This window comes from Manis javanica, chromosome 18, assembly GCF_040802235.1.
Source record: "Manis javanica isolate MJ-LG chromosome 18, MJ_LKY, whole genome shotgun sequence".
In the NCBI taxonomy this organism is placed as follows: domain Eukaryota; kingdom Metazoa; phylum Chordata; class Mammalia; order Pholidota; family Manidae; genus Manis; species Manis javanica.
Genome location: NC_133173.1, coordinates 3,015,991 through 3,030,341, shown reverse-complemented (window position 1 = coordinate 3,030,341; position 14,351 = coordinate 3,015,991). Strand labels below are relative to the sequence as shown.

General features: G+C 46.5%; 1 protein-coding gene across 5 annotated transcripts in view; it reads right to left on the bottom strand.

Moving 5' to 3' along the window:
• Nucleotides 1-14,283, bottom strand: part of CPEB1 (cytoplasmic polyadenylation element binding protein 1) — a 101,949-nt gene extending 87,666 nt beyond the window's left edge. For 2 of the 5 annotated variants that reach the window (XM_073227059.1, XM_037000662.2), the window contains exon 1: nt 13,880-14,283. Coding sequence is in view for 1 of the 5 variants with exons in the window: in XM_073227062.1 (XP_073083163.1) it covers nt 13,558-13,572 (15 nt within the window). In the remaining 4 variants the exon portion in view is untranslated. Of the gene's footprint in view, nt 1-13,557; nt 13,647-13,879 lie in introns of those variants that run through there. The other 3 variants (XM_073227060.1, XM_073227061.1, XM_073227062.1) reach the window with 2 other exon arrangements.
• Between the last annotated feature and the right edge of the window lie 68 nt (nt 14,284-14,351).

Sequence of the window (14,351 nt, the reverse complement as noted above, 5' to 3'; positions counted from 1 at the left end):
ATAGGGATCCCTGAAGAACCTATTTGCTCATTAAAGGAGAAAAATGTACTCAAGACCTAGGCCAACTACTCCTTTGCAGACTCCAGGCCCTTCCACGTTTAATCTCCTAAACATTTGATTCTTTAAAAGCTTAATTAAAAGATTAAAGACATGATACAAACCGAACTGCCTGAAAACTGAACCTACTATACAATACAGAAATCCTTTTAAACTCTCCAGTTAAATGCGCTCAGTTTCTCATTTTCAGAATAGAAATCTTCTATCCACACCTACACTTCCCGACCCATTCATCTGTATATGCTACCTTAACTTTGATCAGTTTATAGGTCTGAGTTCATACCAGTGTTTTATTGTGAGCAAAATAGTTTTTTTCCATTGGTTAGGCTAGTATTGCCTGATAGCTTTCACTGTTATTTCTGGCATTACTGTCATAAAGTGAGATCACCTGCAATTCTCTTTCATCTTTCTTTGGTCTCTCACGGTGGGCAGGAAAGCAGGCTTCAAGGCAGAGGGACCTGTAAGTGAAGGTGAACCTTACTAGCACCGAGAGCCACGGACCAGCAGGCAGCGTGACGTGACAAGACTGGAAACAAAGACCAGTAATTCAGACTGACCGGCTGAAAGGGGCCTCAAGATGACACTAGCTATGCCCACATATTGGCAGAAAGAATGGTTCATGAGAAATCTCCAATAAGCTATTTTACAGCAGGTCTGTTTTCTTCTCTTCCACAGATAAGGCTGACACTCCCACGCTCCAATCAAGCAACAGCGGTTTCTACAGTGATAATCCTCAACTGGCAGGTGGAGGGCAGGGGGGACAAACAAGTCTGAGAAAAGCATTCATTCCCCTTTTCCATAAGGGAACAATCCTCCCCAAACTGTGAATCACTGTATCCCACAGAAAGAATACAGGTAATAAGAGTAATAATACTTAAAAAAATACTCTTGGAGCATTAATACTAAGTTTACCACTTAGGTATCTTCTCTGAGCCTTGGACGTGTCAGGTATAAAATGGAATACCACCTACACTATAGGCTTTGTAGTAATGAGAAATAAAAGCCTAGATATGCTCAATAAACTAACATAGTAGTGACAGATGTGCCCCAATTCCATAGAGTTGGTTAAATTCACTCTTAGTCAGAAGTATGCTTTCACCTACTCATGCCAGTCAAGTTCATTAAGAAGCTTATTTACTTGTTAGCACATAACGAGTTTTTTGCATTTGTGGTTTGAAATTATCACTCATAACTCTTTAAAAATATTAACCTACACCATATAGCTGTGTTTTCTAGTTGAAGAATAAGATCTCAAAATGTAGTACTTATTATAAACTAGAACAAATCTAGAATTGCCTGATTTGGAAAACCTCGCTTTGTCTTCAGATACAGTTCAACCCAGATGAACCAGGTGATTAGGCCACAACCCTGGTTTGGGGATATTTCACTGTCATAAATGAATGTCAACTCTACCATCTCTGGGTTGATTTTATTGTTGCCTTTAATCACCAACACAACACCTACACGGCACTACCCTCAAGACTCTTACTGCTGACCATCTACTGTGGATTCATCAATGGCCAGGGGGCAGGTTTACGGGAGACCGTCTGAAGGGTACACTGTTCACTCCTCTAGCCTGAGTTTTAAACCTGGGTCCATGGACTGGAATTTACTTTTCCCAGAGCAAACTGTGCTCATGCTAAAAATATTCTGACAATATTTTCTAATTAATCAGAATTATTTAGTTAAAGGTACTTGTCTTGAACATTTAGATTGTTTTTTAATTAGAGCAACAGAAAGTAATACATTTAGATGCCTCCTAAAAGAACTGGTTCTAAGATGTACTTTGGCAATTTGCCCTTAGTTTTATAGTAAATACTAACAAAGCTGAACGAAACCTCTGAGGCATTTATATTCATGATTTTGAGGATACTGTTCACTACAGTTTTAAACAGCCAATATATGAACACCCACTTAGAAAAATGTCACTGAGACCAGAGATTAGGAAATGTTACAGTTTGATGAACTGATGTCCTCCTTATGTTCTTTATAGAGAAGAATGTAAATCTTCTTGGCATATGTCCACGTTTGCTTTGGTCATCTGGTCACTCAAAGCCAAGTTTTTGGTCGAACTTTAATGACTCTACAGCTATTAAGAAATACTTCTTTATGTTTAACTTTTTTCTTGGTTCTTACTTGTCCATTCTTAACTGAACTTCAACCTCAAGTCTTCTGTGGAACAATGTAAGGAATAAAAATTAGCTTAGTCCATATAAAATTGTCCATATTCTTCTACCTTATTTGACCAAGAAAATGGCAGCTCCACATAGCTCAATTCAGTATTTCATAAATATTAAAAACCTTGTTAGGTTAGCTGTTGAGACTACAGAGATAAATAAAATACAATCCTTACCCTAGGGAGAATTAGGTAAGTGGGAGAAAGAAAAAGATCCAGTTAGGTAAGTGGAGATCAAGACACTTAGGCTACCAGGTATAATGCTACAGGAGAGAGGAGTAAATTAAAGTATCTGGAATGGTCTGACAATTCAGACTTTTAAGCTAGAGAATAATGAAAAAGCAAAATTTAGGTAAGTGAGGATCAAAAGAAACTGAAAGAAAGACCATTAACAGGCAAAGAACATGCACAAAGAGGATACTGATCACAGTAAATTCAAGGAAAGGAAGTACAGGAACAGGGCTGAGCAGGAAGCTTCACCAGGAATAAAGGAGATAAGGCTGCAGAGACCTGCAGAAAGAGCAGGCGAATCCATCCCCACATACAGGGTTCAGGGTGCCACCTCCCCTTCCTTCATGACCTGTCCTCTCTTCTCTACTGGTTCTTTCCCATCAGTCTGTTGGTATGCTCAAGGCTCTCTCATCTGAAGAAACCACAGCATCCTCGACTTAAAACATCCTCCCAAGTCACTGCCTTCTTTCTTTTCCTCTACTACCAACCTCCTAGGAAATACACTTAACCTCTACTTTTTAACCTTTTAACCTTTACCTCTTAACCTCCTGTTCACTCTGTCAACCCCACAATATCCTGCCGGCACGACTCATGCCCCACAAAAAGATCTTACACAACTGCTCCTAAATTAATGACTTTGTAGTTGCCAAGCCCAGCCCATACTTCAAGTCTGTCTTATCTGGCCTCTGTGGATGTGATCCTCAACTACCCTGCACTCATTTAATTCAAGAACCCCTTTCTCCTGGCTCTCCCTTTATTTTTCGGTTATTCCTCAGTTTCCACAGGGAACATCTAATGCCCAATACTTTCTGCTCTATAAACTCAGTTTGGAAAGGAAATGATATCATTTTTAGGACAAGTTCGCAAATACATTGGGGGAGTATTTAATACCAGGACTGCTCAAGAATATCCAGAACACATGGGCACTGTAATTATAGCCCATCACTTACCTTTCAAACCACACTGTTAGCTCTGCTTCTGATGAACTGTAAGGTCCTTCAAGGCCTTACCTAAGCAGTACCCGGCACAGTATCTCCTGCATCTGCAGGTACTCAGTACAGATGCCACAGCAAAGGCAGACCTGCATCACATTCCTGTCACAGGCATCTTTACCACCTCCCTCTCAACCTCCATTAATGGCAGTAACTCCTTTCTTAAGCATTAAGACAAGATCAAAATTAATATTCACTCAACAATTTTATCTCTTCTCACTGTTAAAGCTCTAGTCCACTCAAAATTATTTCAGGATTTGGAGTTTTAAGTCTGGACCAGGAATAACTTCATATGAACAAAAACAACCCATGAACAATATAACCTGGTACTCAGGGGGCCCATCACAATCACACTCAGTGACTGCATCTCATCATAGGCCAGGGGCTATTCCAGGAACAGAGGCTAAATGAGACAGTCCCTGCTCCCAAGGGGTTGGTCTACTGGGAGCACAAGCACATAAATGAGTAAGTTATATGCTATTTTGTACACCCAACAATAAAAGTATCAAAATAATCGTAGGTAGGTAAAGAGATGAAAAGGTGTTGCCAAACAGGCATGATGGGGGTAGCAGGGCATTCTGGCAAAAGAACATGTACAGGGGCAAGGAGGGGAGGTACAAAACGGGTTAGGCGGCCAGAAATAGCAGAGTGCTAGGATTTAAGGTGCAAGGGGCCTCTCCTAGGAGCCAGAACGTGCAGTCCTGCTCCTACATGCAGGAGGAATGAGTCCATAGAACTGTGAAAAGGCACATACAGGTCACACATTCTTAGTCATACTGAGCATATCAAGATGACTTGCAAAGGGGACTCGGGAGGACCCAGCATCTAGTTGTATTCAGCACACACAGCCAAGGTTGGTTAGAGCCCAAAGATACAGAAAACCAGCAAAGGGGAAGGAGCATGGGGCAAAGTTGGGGGGAAATCAGGCGCAGGCTTCCAAAAGCCCTCTTCCAGGGCAGTCATACAGGACATGCTTAACTGCTTGATTCCCCCAGCAATGAATCTTAACACATGGGAAACGCTGCCAACAGGGGAAGCATGTTAGAGACCTCAGAGACCTGGACCCAGGGTTTTTACTGAGGGCTAGTCAGACAGACAGCCTCTGCCTGGAATAGATCAGAATTCCAGATTCCAGGAGGAAAGCAGGTATTCAGTGTAAGCTGCATTATTTGCACAGTTTAGGTAAGATAAGTCACTCTTACCAGTTCTGGGAATGGTGTGAACTCAAAATCCAAGTTCTCAGACATCAGCCAAAGGATGGTAGTCAGGCTGTTGTTAACTCTTTTTCTGCACACCCACAGGCAGAGGCATGATTAAACTGTTCGCATCTTAACATCTGCAGATGGATAATTATTCACACCTGTAATGTACAGTAATAAAAAAACTTCTGGACAACCCTGCAAGTTGTAGAGATCTCACAGTTACTAAACTAAGTGGAAAAAAGTCAGACCCAAGAGAGTACATGCTTCATAACTTCGTCTGTAAGAAGTTCAAGAATAGGCAACACAAAGTGGCTCTGACAGTAGTAGTTAACTCGGAGTTTATGGGCTGAGGGAGGGCACAACTCTCGAGCAGGAAAAGGCACACAGGACCTTACAGAGTGTTGGCAATGCTCCATGTCTTGATCTGAGTGGTAGTTACTCAGGAATATAAAAATAACACATAAATATGTAAAAATTGATCAAGCTTTGCACTTACAATTAGTGTTTTTTACTATACATATGTTACTGCTCTATTTTTAAAAAGTTCAAGGAATAAACCAGTAGAGATCACACTTGGCCACTAAGCTGAAGGCAGACCGCAAGGAGCTCTGCCTGTTCTAAGGGGCTGGGCCTCGATTCTGTGGCAGTAGTTTTCAAACCCAGGTCTGTGGGCCCATGGAGACCCAAAGACCCTTTCAGAGGTCCAGAAATTTAAAACTGCATCCATAACTTTAAGACTGAAGTTTCTCTTTTTGCTATGCTGACATTTGCACTGATGGTATAAAAGCAGAACGGGCACACAGGCACCTTTGCAGTAATCAAGGCAAGGCCAAAAAACTGTAAAAATAGTGGCTATATTCTTCATGCTGCACGTTCCCACAAAAAGCCAGATTCACTGACAAATGTCCTTGAGTAAGCAGTAAAACCTAATTTTATTAAATCTTGACCCTTCAGTACATGCCTTTAATATCCTGAGACAAACAGGAAGTGAGCATGAAGTCCATCTGCTTTGCACAGAAGTATGATCAGCGCAAAGTATGCAGCTGAGTTTCAAGAAGAATCAGCCTGTTTTTTCAGGAAGTAACGTTTTTACATGAACAGACAACTGACATACTATGGTTATCAACTTTGTTTGCCAAATACCCATTCTCCTGAAAACAATGTAAAACAGTTACTTAAAAAAAAAAAAAATCAGTGTTTGTTACCAATGACAAAATTTGAAGTTTGAAGAAAAAGCTAGAATTCTGGACCACCTCTATCTGCCACCACATGAGCCTGACACCTTATTCAACACCTTAAAGACTTTTCTGATGGGATGGTGGTACTATTAACTAGTGTGTCAACATTTGCAATATTACATAACTCGGTGAAGCAATATTTGCCAAATGATTATATTACTGTGTTATACAATCAGGGGGGGAAAAGATCCATCCTAAGTGCACAACAAACCAAGGCATTTTAGTGCAACAGAGTGTGAAGAGTACATCTATACGGCTTCAGGTTCCGGGGTGCAACTAACCTTTAAGAAGTTACCACTTGTTGAGTTTTGGTGTAGCATCAAAGAGAAATATTCACAATTATCTAAAATGGCCATGAAAATATTCCTTCTTTTTCCAACTATCTGTGAGTGGCCAAATTTTCTTCAAGTAGTCAACCAAAACAACTGCATGGCAGCAGATTAAATACAGAAGCAGACAGAAAAATCCACCTTCTATTCAGATACTAAAGAAATTTGCAAACATGTAAAAGAATGCTCACTCTTCATTTTTGTTTTGGAAAATACAACTATGTGTTACTATGTAATGGATTTGTTATTTTTAAATGATCAATAAATTTACTTTTTAGTTTTTAATTTCTAGTGGGTAAGTATTGATAGATATGATGCACATGCATGAGAACTCTTGAGGTCCTCACTAATTTTAGGAGTGTAAAGGGACCCAAAGACCAAACGTTTGAGAACCACTGCCTTATGGAGCAGGTGATTGGATTTGCACTTCCCAAAGGTCTTGCAAGAATGCTAACATCCCAAAAGGCTTAAGAAATGTCCCTAGGATTTCATGAATACAGGGAACTCGGTAAAAAGAGTTTCAGAATAGTGTGTGCAGAAGGCAGAGGAACACATGATGCCAGATCTCAAGGATCTAAAAGATGAGGAAGGCAGCAAACACAGGGCTCCTGTGGACAAAAGCCTGATGGGGAGGCTGGCTGATAGAGGGAGTGCTGTACTAAGGAAAGGTCTAAACACAGGGAAGAGATGATCACATTTACAAGCAGAGGTGAATGGCACGTGTGGCAAACAACAGACTAAGAGGTCCTCAGGGTGTGAGCACAGATGGACTCCAATGCACATAACTGCTCTTTGAATAGGGAAAAGGACACTCTTTCAGTAACTGCAGAAAAAGGACAGTAATGTAAGTAAGACCAAATGGGAAGGGCAAGAAAAGGGTCTACTGGGCAACTGCCTAGAGTCTTCAATTTCTTCTGATCCTCATGAGAATTTACAAGCCTGTGCCAGTCTCACATTACAAAGAAAAAGACATGCTGAAAGAAATCTAAAATCTTGACTGAAATCAACCAATTAACAGAGCACAAGGATCCCAGACTCCAAATCTCCTCTTTCTTCTGCATCAAAGAAGCCTGAGAAAGAGAGAGGAGAAGACACACAGACCAGGTCAGGCCACTGCTCTGAAGCTGTAATGGGGAGTCTTTTACAAAGGACAGGGAGATAGTATTCTCAGTGCTTCATCTGCAACATTCAGAAGCTTTAGCACTAAGAGACCTTCCCAAATTCAGGCAGAGCAACATAAGCAGGATAATGGAGTGGACATAATCTCCTGATCAACAGAACTAAATTCAGCCTCTTCAACTCCAGAAATCCAAGGAAGTTTGAGTTTCATCTTAAAAATCCTGTATTTAATCAAGCAGCACCTTAATAGTCATTCCGTGTATGCGTGGAGGAGTGGGGGAGTAGGAAGGATCTAGGAAAAGGCCCTCTCATCCAGAGCTCACCACTCAGCTTGGGGGATACAGCCACCCACTAAGACCCAAGGACCAAGGGTCAGAGGGACAGGTCTTGGGAGCAGCAGGACCTCTAGCACGGTGGAGCTCCCACTAGTGGTGGGTCTGAATAAGCAAGAACACAGGAGGAGGAAAAGCAGATTGAAGAACTCATCCAGGGGAGGCCAGAACTAGTGGTGGCAATGGGAATGGTAAGTACTAGAAGGGTACGGGGCCAACGGAGACTCAGAGTTAGATCACATGAAGGCTTCAGAGCTAGAAAATGTGGAGAGGTTTCCAAAGGAGAGCTACAAGTATGAAGCACCCTTCTGTCCTGGGGTCTCTCCTAGTAAACAGATAAAAACATCCAAACATAGTTCTTTCTCCCAAGAGAACACTAGAGTCTACTTGGAAAAATAGACTAATTGGGTGGAGGGGACAGAAGTAGATAAGTCCCAGGAGATGAGGAAAGGGTTCTGTTTTTAAATCTGTTGGGTTTAATATGCCTCGGATATATTCATTCAATAGGCCAATCAGAACTATGGGTCTTGAGAACAATCCAGGCTAAAGAGCTCAACCTAAAATGTGATCAGAGAGAGAGAGAGAGAAGTGGTGCTACAGGAACACACGGGCCCTCTGTATAAAGGGCAGAATGAGCCAACGGAATGAACCACAGGGAATGTGGCATTCAGGGGGAGGAGGCGGCCTGTTAAGAGCCAGGACAAGAAAAGTCTATCAGACAGCTGGAAGAAAAAATAGGAAGCCAGAGTCTTATGAACTAAGTGGAATTTTTAAATAAAATGAGATAACCAAAGACCAATATAGCAGAGATCAAGGTGCATGAATTCTAGAAATAACACTAGCCTAGAAATGAAGAGACCTAGGTTCCGGTCTGGCTCTATCATCCACTCACTGTATAAACTTAGATCAATCATTTTTCGTTCTAAGCTTAATTTTCCTTGTCCATGAAAATAGTCAGACATTACGTATATAATATGGACTTGGTGTCAATTCCAAGTTTTACCTGGGAGACAGATAGGTCTCTAACATTTTTTGAGCTTCAAAACAATTTCAAAATTAGAGCTTAAAAAAAAAAAAGGTCTCAGGAGAAAGGGCAGACTCTGGAGACAGACAGAGCCCGAAGCCAGGAGCACAAAGCCAGCATGCAGAGAGCACAGGTGTTCAGTGGTAAGAGATTAAGTGTTCTGTTAAAACACACAAAAAAACAACCTGCCCTTCAAGGAAACTGCTTTCCTCCAACAGAGGAGAGCTACTCCCGTGCCTTTATCAAAGGAGACTTCAGGCCGTGGCGGTACACTGTCAGGATGGTGCCTGTATCTGCATATTATGCTTAGCCAAGAATAAAGGGACCAGTAACATGATTACAGTCAAGTTACTCCCAGAACCAACAGCTACACGCAACTGTGACCTGTTTTTAGCACAAATCAATCCCTAGACTTGCCCTCTGGGGATTCTCCAATTTCCTCAAGGAAAGTCATCACAAAATGCCTTAAAAATCAAAACAAAGGGCGTTAACTGTGATCTGAAAGGGTGCTCCAAGCGCACAGGAATACCAAAAACAAAGTAGGATTCAAAGGTTACCCAAGCCTAAACGGTCCTCTGCACCGTCAAAAACAAAGCTCAACCCCATTTAGTCAGGAATTTCCCCCCACGCCTGTTATTTAAAAACACTCACATTATATATCAAGGAGGCAAAATAATTGCTAACGGGAGTCTTTAAAAATCCCAGTAACAAAGCTCAATGAAAATTAGTGTCTACAATGCAAATTTAACATTCTGAAATATGGATATGACTTTTTATGGAAAATCAGATGATTTTCCTATGAAAAACTTAAAATATGACATGATTATGTACCTTTTAGTTCAGTCTTTTCAGCCAGTTTACCGTAATTAAGAAATGCTTTTTTGGGGGGAGAGGAGGGTTAAGGTGTTCCTATCTTGAACCTAAGAACTTTCAGCATTTGGAATCTCTGCTTATGGAAGATGAGACCCTCTTATAAACAGGCATAACTTTAAAAAAAACAGGCTGCAACAATGGCAGGAAAGAAAACAGGGCATTTCCAAACCTGCAATGTGGGGGACAAAAGGGGCAGAGTCAGTGACCTCAAAAGGCTTAATAAACACTGAAAGGTTTAGTGCTCCTTGGTTTTCATTCAAACAGCAGAGGGAAGCAAAAGTTCTTTAGGTAACTTCCTCCACTCTAACCTCTAAGTCGAACCCCTTTCCTACCCCTCATCCACTACCCCCCAGGATTTCTGGCAAGTTCTCCCAAGTCAGTACAGCTGAGATACTTAGGAAAAGCAGATCTGCAGAACAGGATGGGATTAGCACAGCTCTTCCATAGGAGAGAAAATAATTTGCTATTTGATCCTATGATTCATTTACTGCCTCTACCACTAGCTAACTGAAGACAACCATCTAAACATTAACATCCGGGTTTGGAATGCATTCCTGTCCCAAACTTCAAGCCGTAAGTACAAACCCACTATTTAGGGAATAGCCATTTAAGCTAAGAGACCTAAAACGAATGAATGAGGGAGTTTTCAGATATTACCTAGCATATAAACACTAAAACATGAGCAGAAAGCTACTTCAGTCATCTCACAACTTCCCCTCTACCCGCAAATTCACAAATATTAAACTCAGCTAAGGGCTTGGCCATAAAGTTTTCTAGAGAGGCCATAAACTTTTCTAGGTAAGTAACATTTTAAAGTTTTCATCTTTCCAAAAACATCCCAGACCACAGGTAAAACAGCAATCTAGTTTGCACCTGAGTCTTCATTATCATAGAAAAACCCCTTTGGCAAAGCCTCTGAATGTTCTTTACTTATGCTTTAAATCCTTTGGGAATAAGATACAGAAATAAAGGCACACATCCCTTCACTTCTGCTAGTGTGGCTGTGTAGTACACTGCTGGATTCTGTCTCACCCAGAATGAAATCCTAGCCCCTCATTCCTGGTGCAGGGCTATTTTATAACCTAGAAGGCTTATCCCAGAATTTACCACATACTGCTAAAACCCTTATTAATTCTTCCTGGTGCAGGGCTATTTTATAACTTAGAAGCTTATCCCAGAATTTACCACATACTGCTAAAACCCTTATTAATTCTTCCTGGAAGTCTAAGAGGCATGATTATGGGAATTTCAGCTAAGAGAGAAATGGTGAGACCTAAGCCCCACCGTACTTTTGTAGGTCTTAAAACAATTATATACTTTCAAATTTGCCTTGTCTTGGAAAGACAAAGTTAGTGAAATTTTAACTGGCCTGAAAAAGAAGTCTTCTGTGCATTGGTTTGTGAGGGGGTTGGTCACCCCCACAGCTGGAGGAGCCTGGTTTCTCCAGACCTCTGACTCTCTCAGGATCAGCTAACTGCTCTGGCACATCCTGGAGTGGCAGGCACAGCACATTCCTGACACCGACCCTGCTGTGCCAGTGCTCAGAAGACCCACATTGACTTCCACAGCAGCTAGAGTCCCTCCAAGGCCTAAGGCTGCCCATAAACGTGACCAGCCCATAAGCCACTGCATTTTCTATACAATGTACACCACCAACAGCCCCTTGATTCCTAACAAAACAGATTGAGCTATGGTGAGGGAAAGACCTAGGTTCACACCCAGTGTTACCACTTAATACCCTTGTGACCATTTCAGGGCCTGTTCCATTATCTGCAAAATGGAGGGAAAAAATTAAACAGGAATGTTTAAGAAGAGATCACAAACTAGCCCTCAGGTTGAATTCAATCTTTAGAGCCATGTTACCTTTGGTCCGTCCATAAAGTGTTCACAAACTTTTACTACATTTAAAAAATAGAGACTGTCAGCTCAACTAGGAAAAAACTCAAAGATTCATTAAGTCTGGACTGATGTTTCTTTATAGCAACCAGCAGCTACTGGCTCTCCCTTTAGACAGACAGGAATTCCACAGCTCAGGAGGCCCTACTCTTCCTTCCCTCCCCTCCCTTTAACTCATTTACTACCTCAGTCTCCAGCAGGGCTTTGAGTTTGCAACCTGTTTTAAAGATGAAAAGAAACAGCTTGGGGACCTGTGAGAGTACTTACTCAAGACAGCTATCATTAGCTTGCTTGTTGACAAGTTTGGTGTTGAGTCTTACTACGTTTACCATCTTTCTGCCTCTTAGTTAAAGAAAAAGCCAAAGAACCATTCCTCTGTCAGGGGCCTATGGCCAAAGCCAAACTGCACGTGCTCCCGGGATCACTCACCACATCCACCTGTCTGCAGGGCACAGGGAGGTTTAGAAGACAAGCCTTGCAAGGGGGCAGGCAAGCACTTTTATAGTGTGAAGACTCACTATGTATAGGGTAGTCAACTTCTAAATGGCAGTCTATAAAACTGAGCGTGCACTGCCAGGCCACTCGAGTTGAAGTCACTGTAACAAAAAACAAACTGCAGCAGTGCGCTGAGAATACGGTTCAGCTAAAAGCAAGCTCGAGGACAGGAGACCAAAGGCGAGCCCTCACCACCATTGTCCTGAGGGGTACCGGGTGCCCGGGGGCTGCACGGCGCTCCAGAACACCCTACTCTGCTGCCTACATAAAAAAGTCAGGTGACCAGGCAAACGGTCACCAACCTGAGGTTTGCAAGGTTTTGTTCCGACTGTTAGGATTTATTTCTATTTTTAACTCAGAGAATCTCGGCCTGAGGATGCAAACCACCCTCAACAGACACGCTTCCAACTGGCACAGACCGGCAGTGTCGGCCGAGGGGCGGCCTAGAGGCCGGCGTGCACCTGTGCCTTCCAGGGAACCAGCCCCACCCCCTCGCCCCAACAGAGGACACGGACCAGCAGTTCGCTCCGGGCCAGGGCAGAGCGAGCGGGCCCGGAAGCAGGGAGTCGGCGGTGCTTCCCAGGGGCCTCACCAGGGAAAACCCCACCCAGGGGCCACCCGGCCGGCGCGCACGGGCTCTGCTCAGCCAGACTTGGGAACAAGGCACTAAGTCAGGGTCGACGTGGCGGTGGACGGCACCAGGTGGAGCAGAGTACGTTTCCCTGGTCTGCGTCCCCACGCACTCCAGGCCTGGGCAGCCGCTGGCCTTCCTACGCGGGCCCCGGCCCCGCCAAGCCGACCCAGGCCGAGTCCGCACTAACTCCGTCCGAGCCGGGCACCTGGCCGCGCGGACTGAGGAGCCACCGAGCCGGGCCGCACGCACGCCTCTCCCGCCAGGGCGGCCGGGAAGCAGAGGCCGCTCCACCTCCGCGGGCGCACACTGCCCGCCCGCGCCTCAGGACCCACCTCTAGCCCGCGAGCGCGCCGACCCCGTCGACCCGGCCGACTGCGCGCGCAGAAGCCGGATCCGCACCCAGCAAACGTGTGAAACCACGTGACACCCTGCGTCTGGGAAGCCGGCGCCGCCTGCACGTGGAGCACGATCCCTCCGCCTTAAAGGGGCCGCGCCCGCTGCCGTCGTGGGGCTGGCCGCGGACCGCCGCCAAACCGGGGACGGCCGAGACTCGCTGGGGGCGCTGCGAGGCGCGCGAGCTCCCGGCGCCGGCGGCTTCTGGTCTCACGCGCGACGGCTGCGGGAGAGGGGTAGGTCCAGGCGCACCTGGGCTCCCTTTCGTCTGGCCGGCTCCCCTCTGGACAGACCGCGGGCCTGGGGCGCGCAGGGAGGCCCCACCGGCCGCCCCCGCAGGGCCACCGCGCCTTTAAACTCAAAGGCCCTGAGTCACGAGGAGGCGCCCTGCCCCTCCCCCCCACCCCTCCACGAGGCCCCACGCCCGCGGGAATGTGAGCCGCGCTCCGCCCGGGACTCGCGAGCTCGGGGCGGGGGAGGGGTGCCGCGGGGCAGGCCCGGGGCTGCGCGCGGACCGTTAGCTGCCGCGGCCGGACCGCAGCCCCGCCCCGGCAGGCGGCTCTTACCAGCGGGAACGCCATAGGGCCGCGAGCCCTGCGGCGGGCGCGCGAGGGACGCGCAGACACGTGGGCACTCTTCGCAAAGAGCCGCGCGCAGCGCCGCGCCCCGGGCGGCTTATAAAGCCCCGCGGAGGCGCCCCTCGGTCGGATGAGGAGCACCTGTGCGGGCCCCGCCCGGCCGGAGCCCCGCCCTCCGCAGCGGGCCCGTCAGAGGGCTCGGCTGCCCACCGGCGCCGGGCGGGGCGGCCGCTGCGAGCCGCGCCACCCCCGGGAGGCAAAGGCCCGAGCTCCGGCGCCCCTCGCCAGTGACCCTGGTCAGCTCACTCACCTCCCCCGGGCCTCGGCTTTCCCCGCGTGACGCGACGCGGCGACAAAGCGCTTTGTCAGGAAAGCCCGGCGTCCGCGCTTCTACCCCTCCGGGGCAGGGCGAGAGCGAGCCCTGGCCGCCCCTCTCCGAGACGTCGCCCCCCGGGGCCCAGCAGGGCGCCCCACTGGATGGGCCGATCCGTGTGCTCGGCCGGGGACCCCGGCGTCGGGGGATTCCGGGAAGTTCCCCGAGCACCAGGGGTCCTCCTCGGACCGCAGTTGCCCGGGGAACCGCTTCCGACGCTCCTGCGGCTGCAGTAGAGGCGACAAGGGGCGGGGGGAGCCGCGGGGCCAGAGGGACGCCCGTGGGCCCAGCCAGTGTCGGGAAAGGCGTCCTGGGGAGCCGGGACCGGAGCAGATGGGAGGCCCCGGCCGGCGCAGAGGCGGAGACGGCCCGCCAGGCGGGGGCACCGAGCGAGGGCGGAGGGACGGCC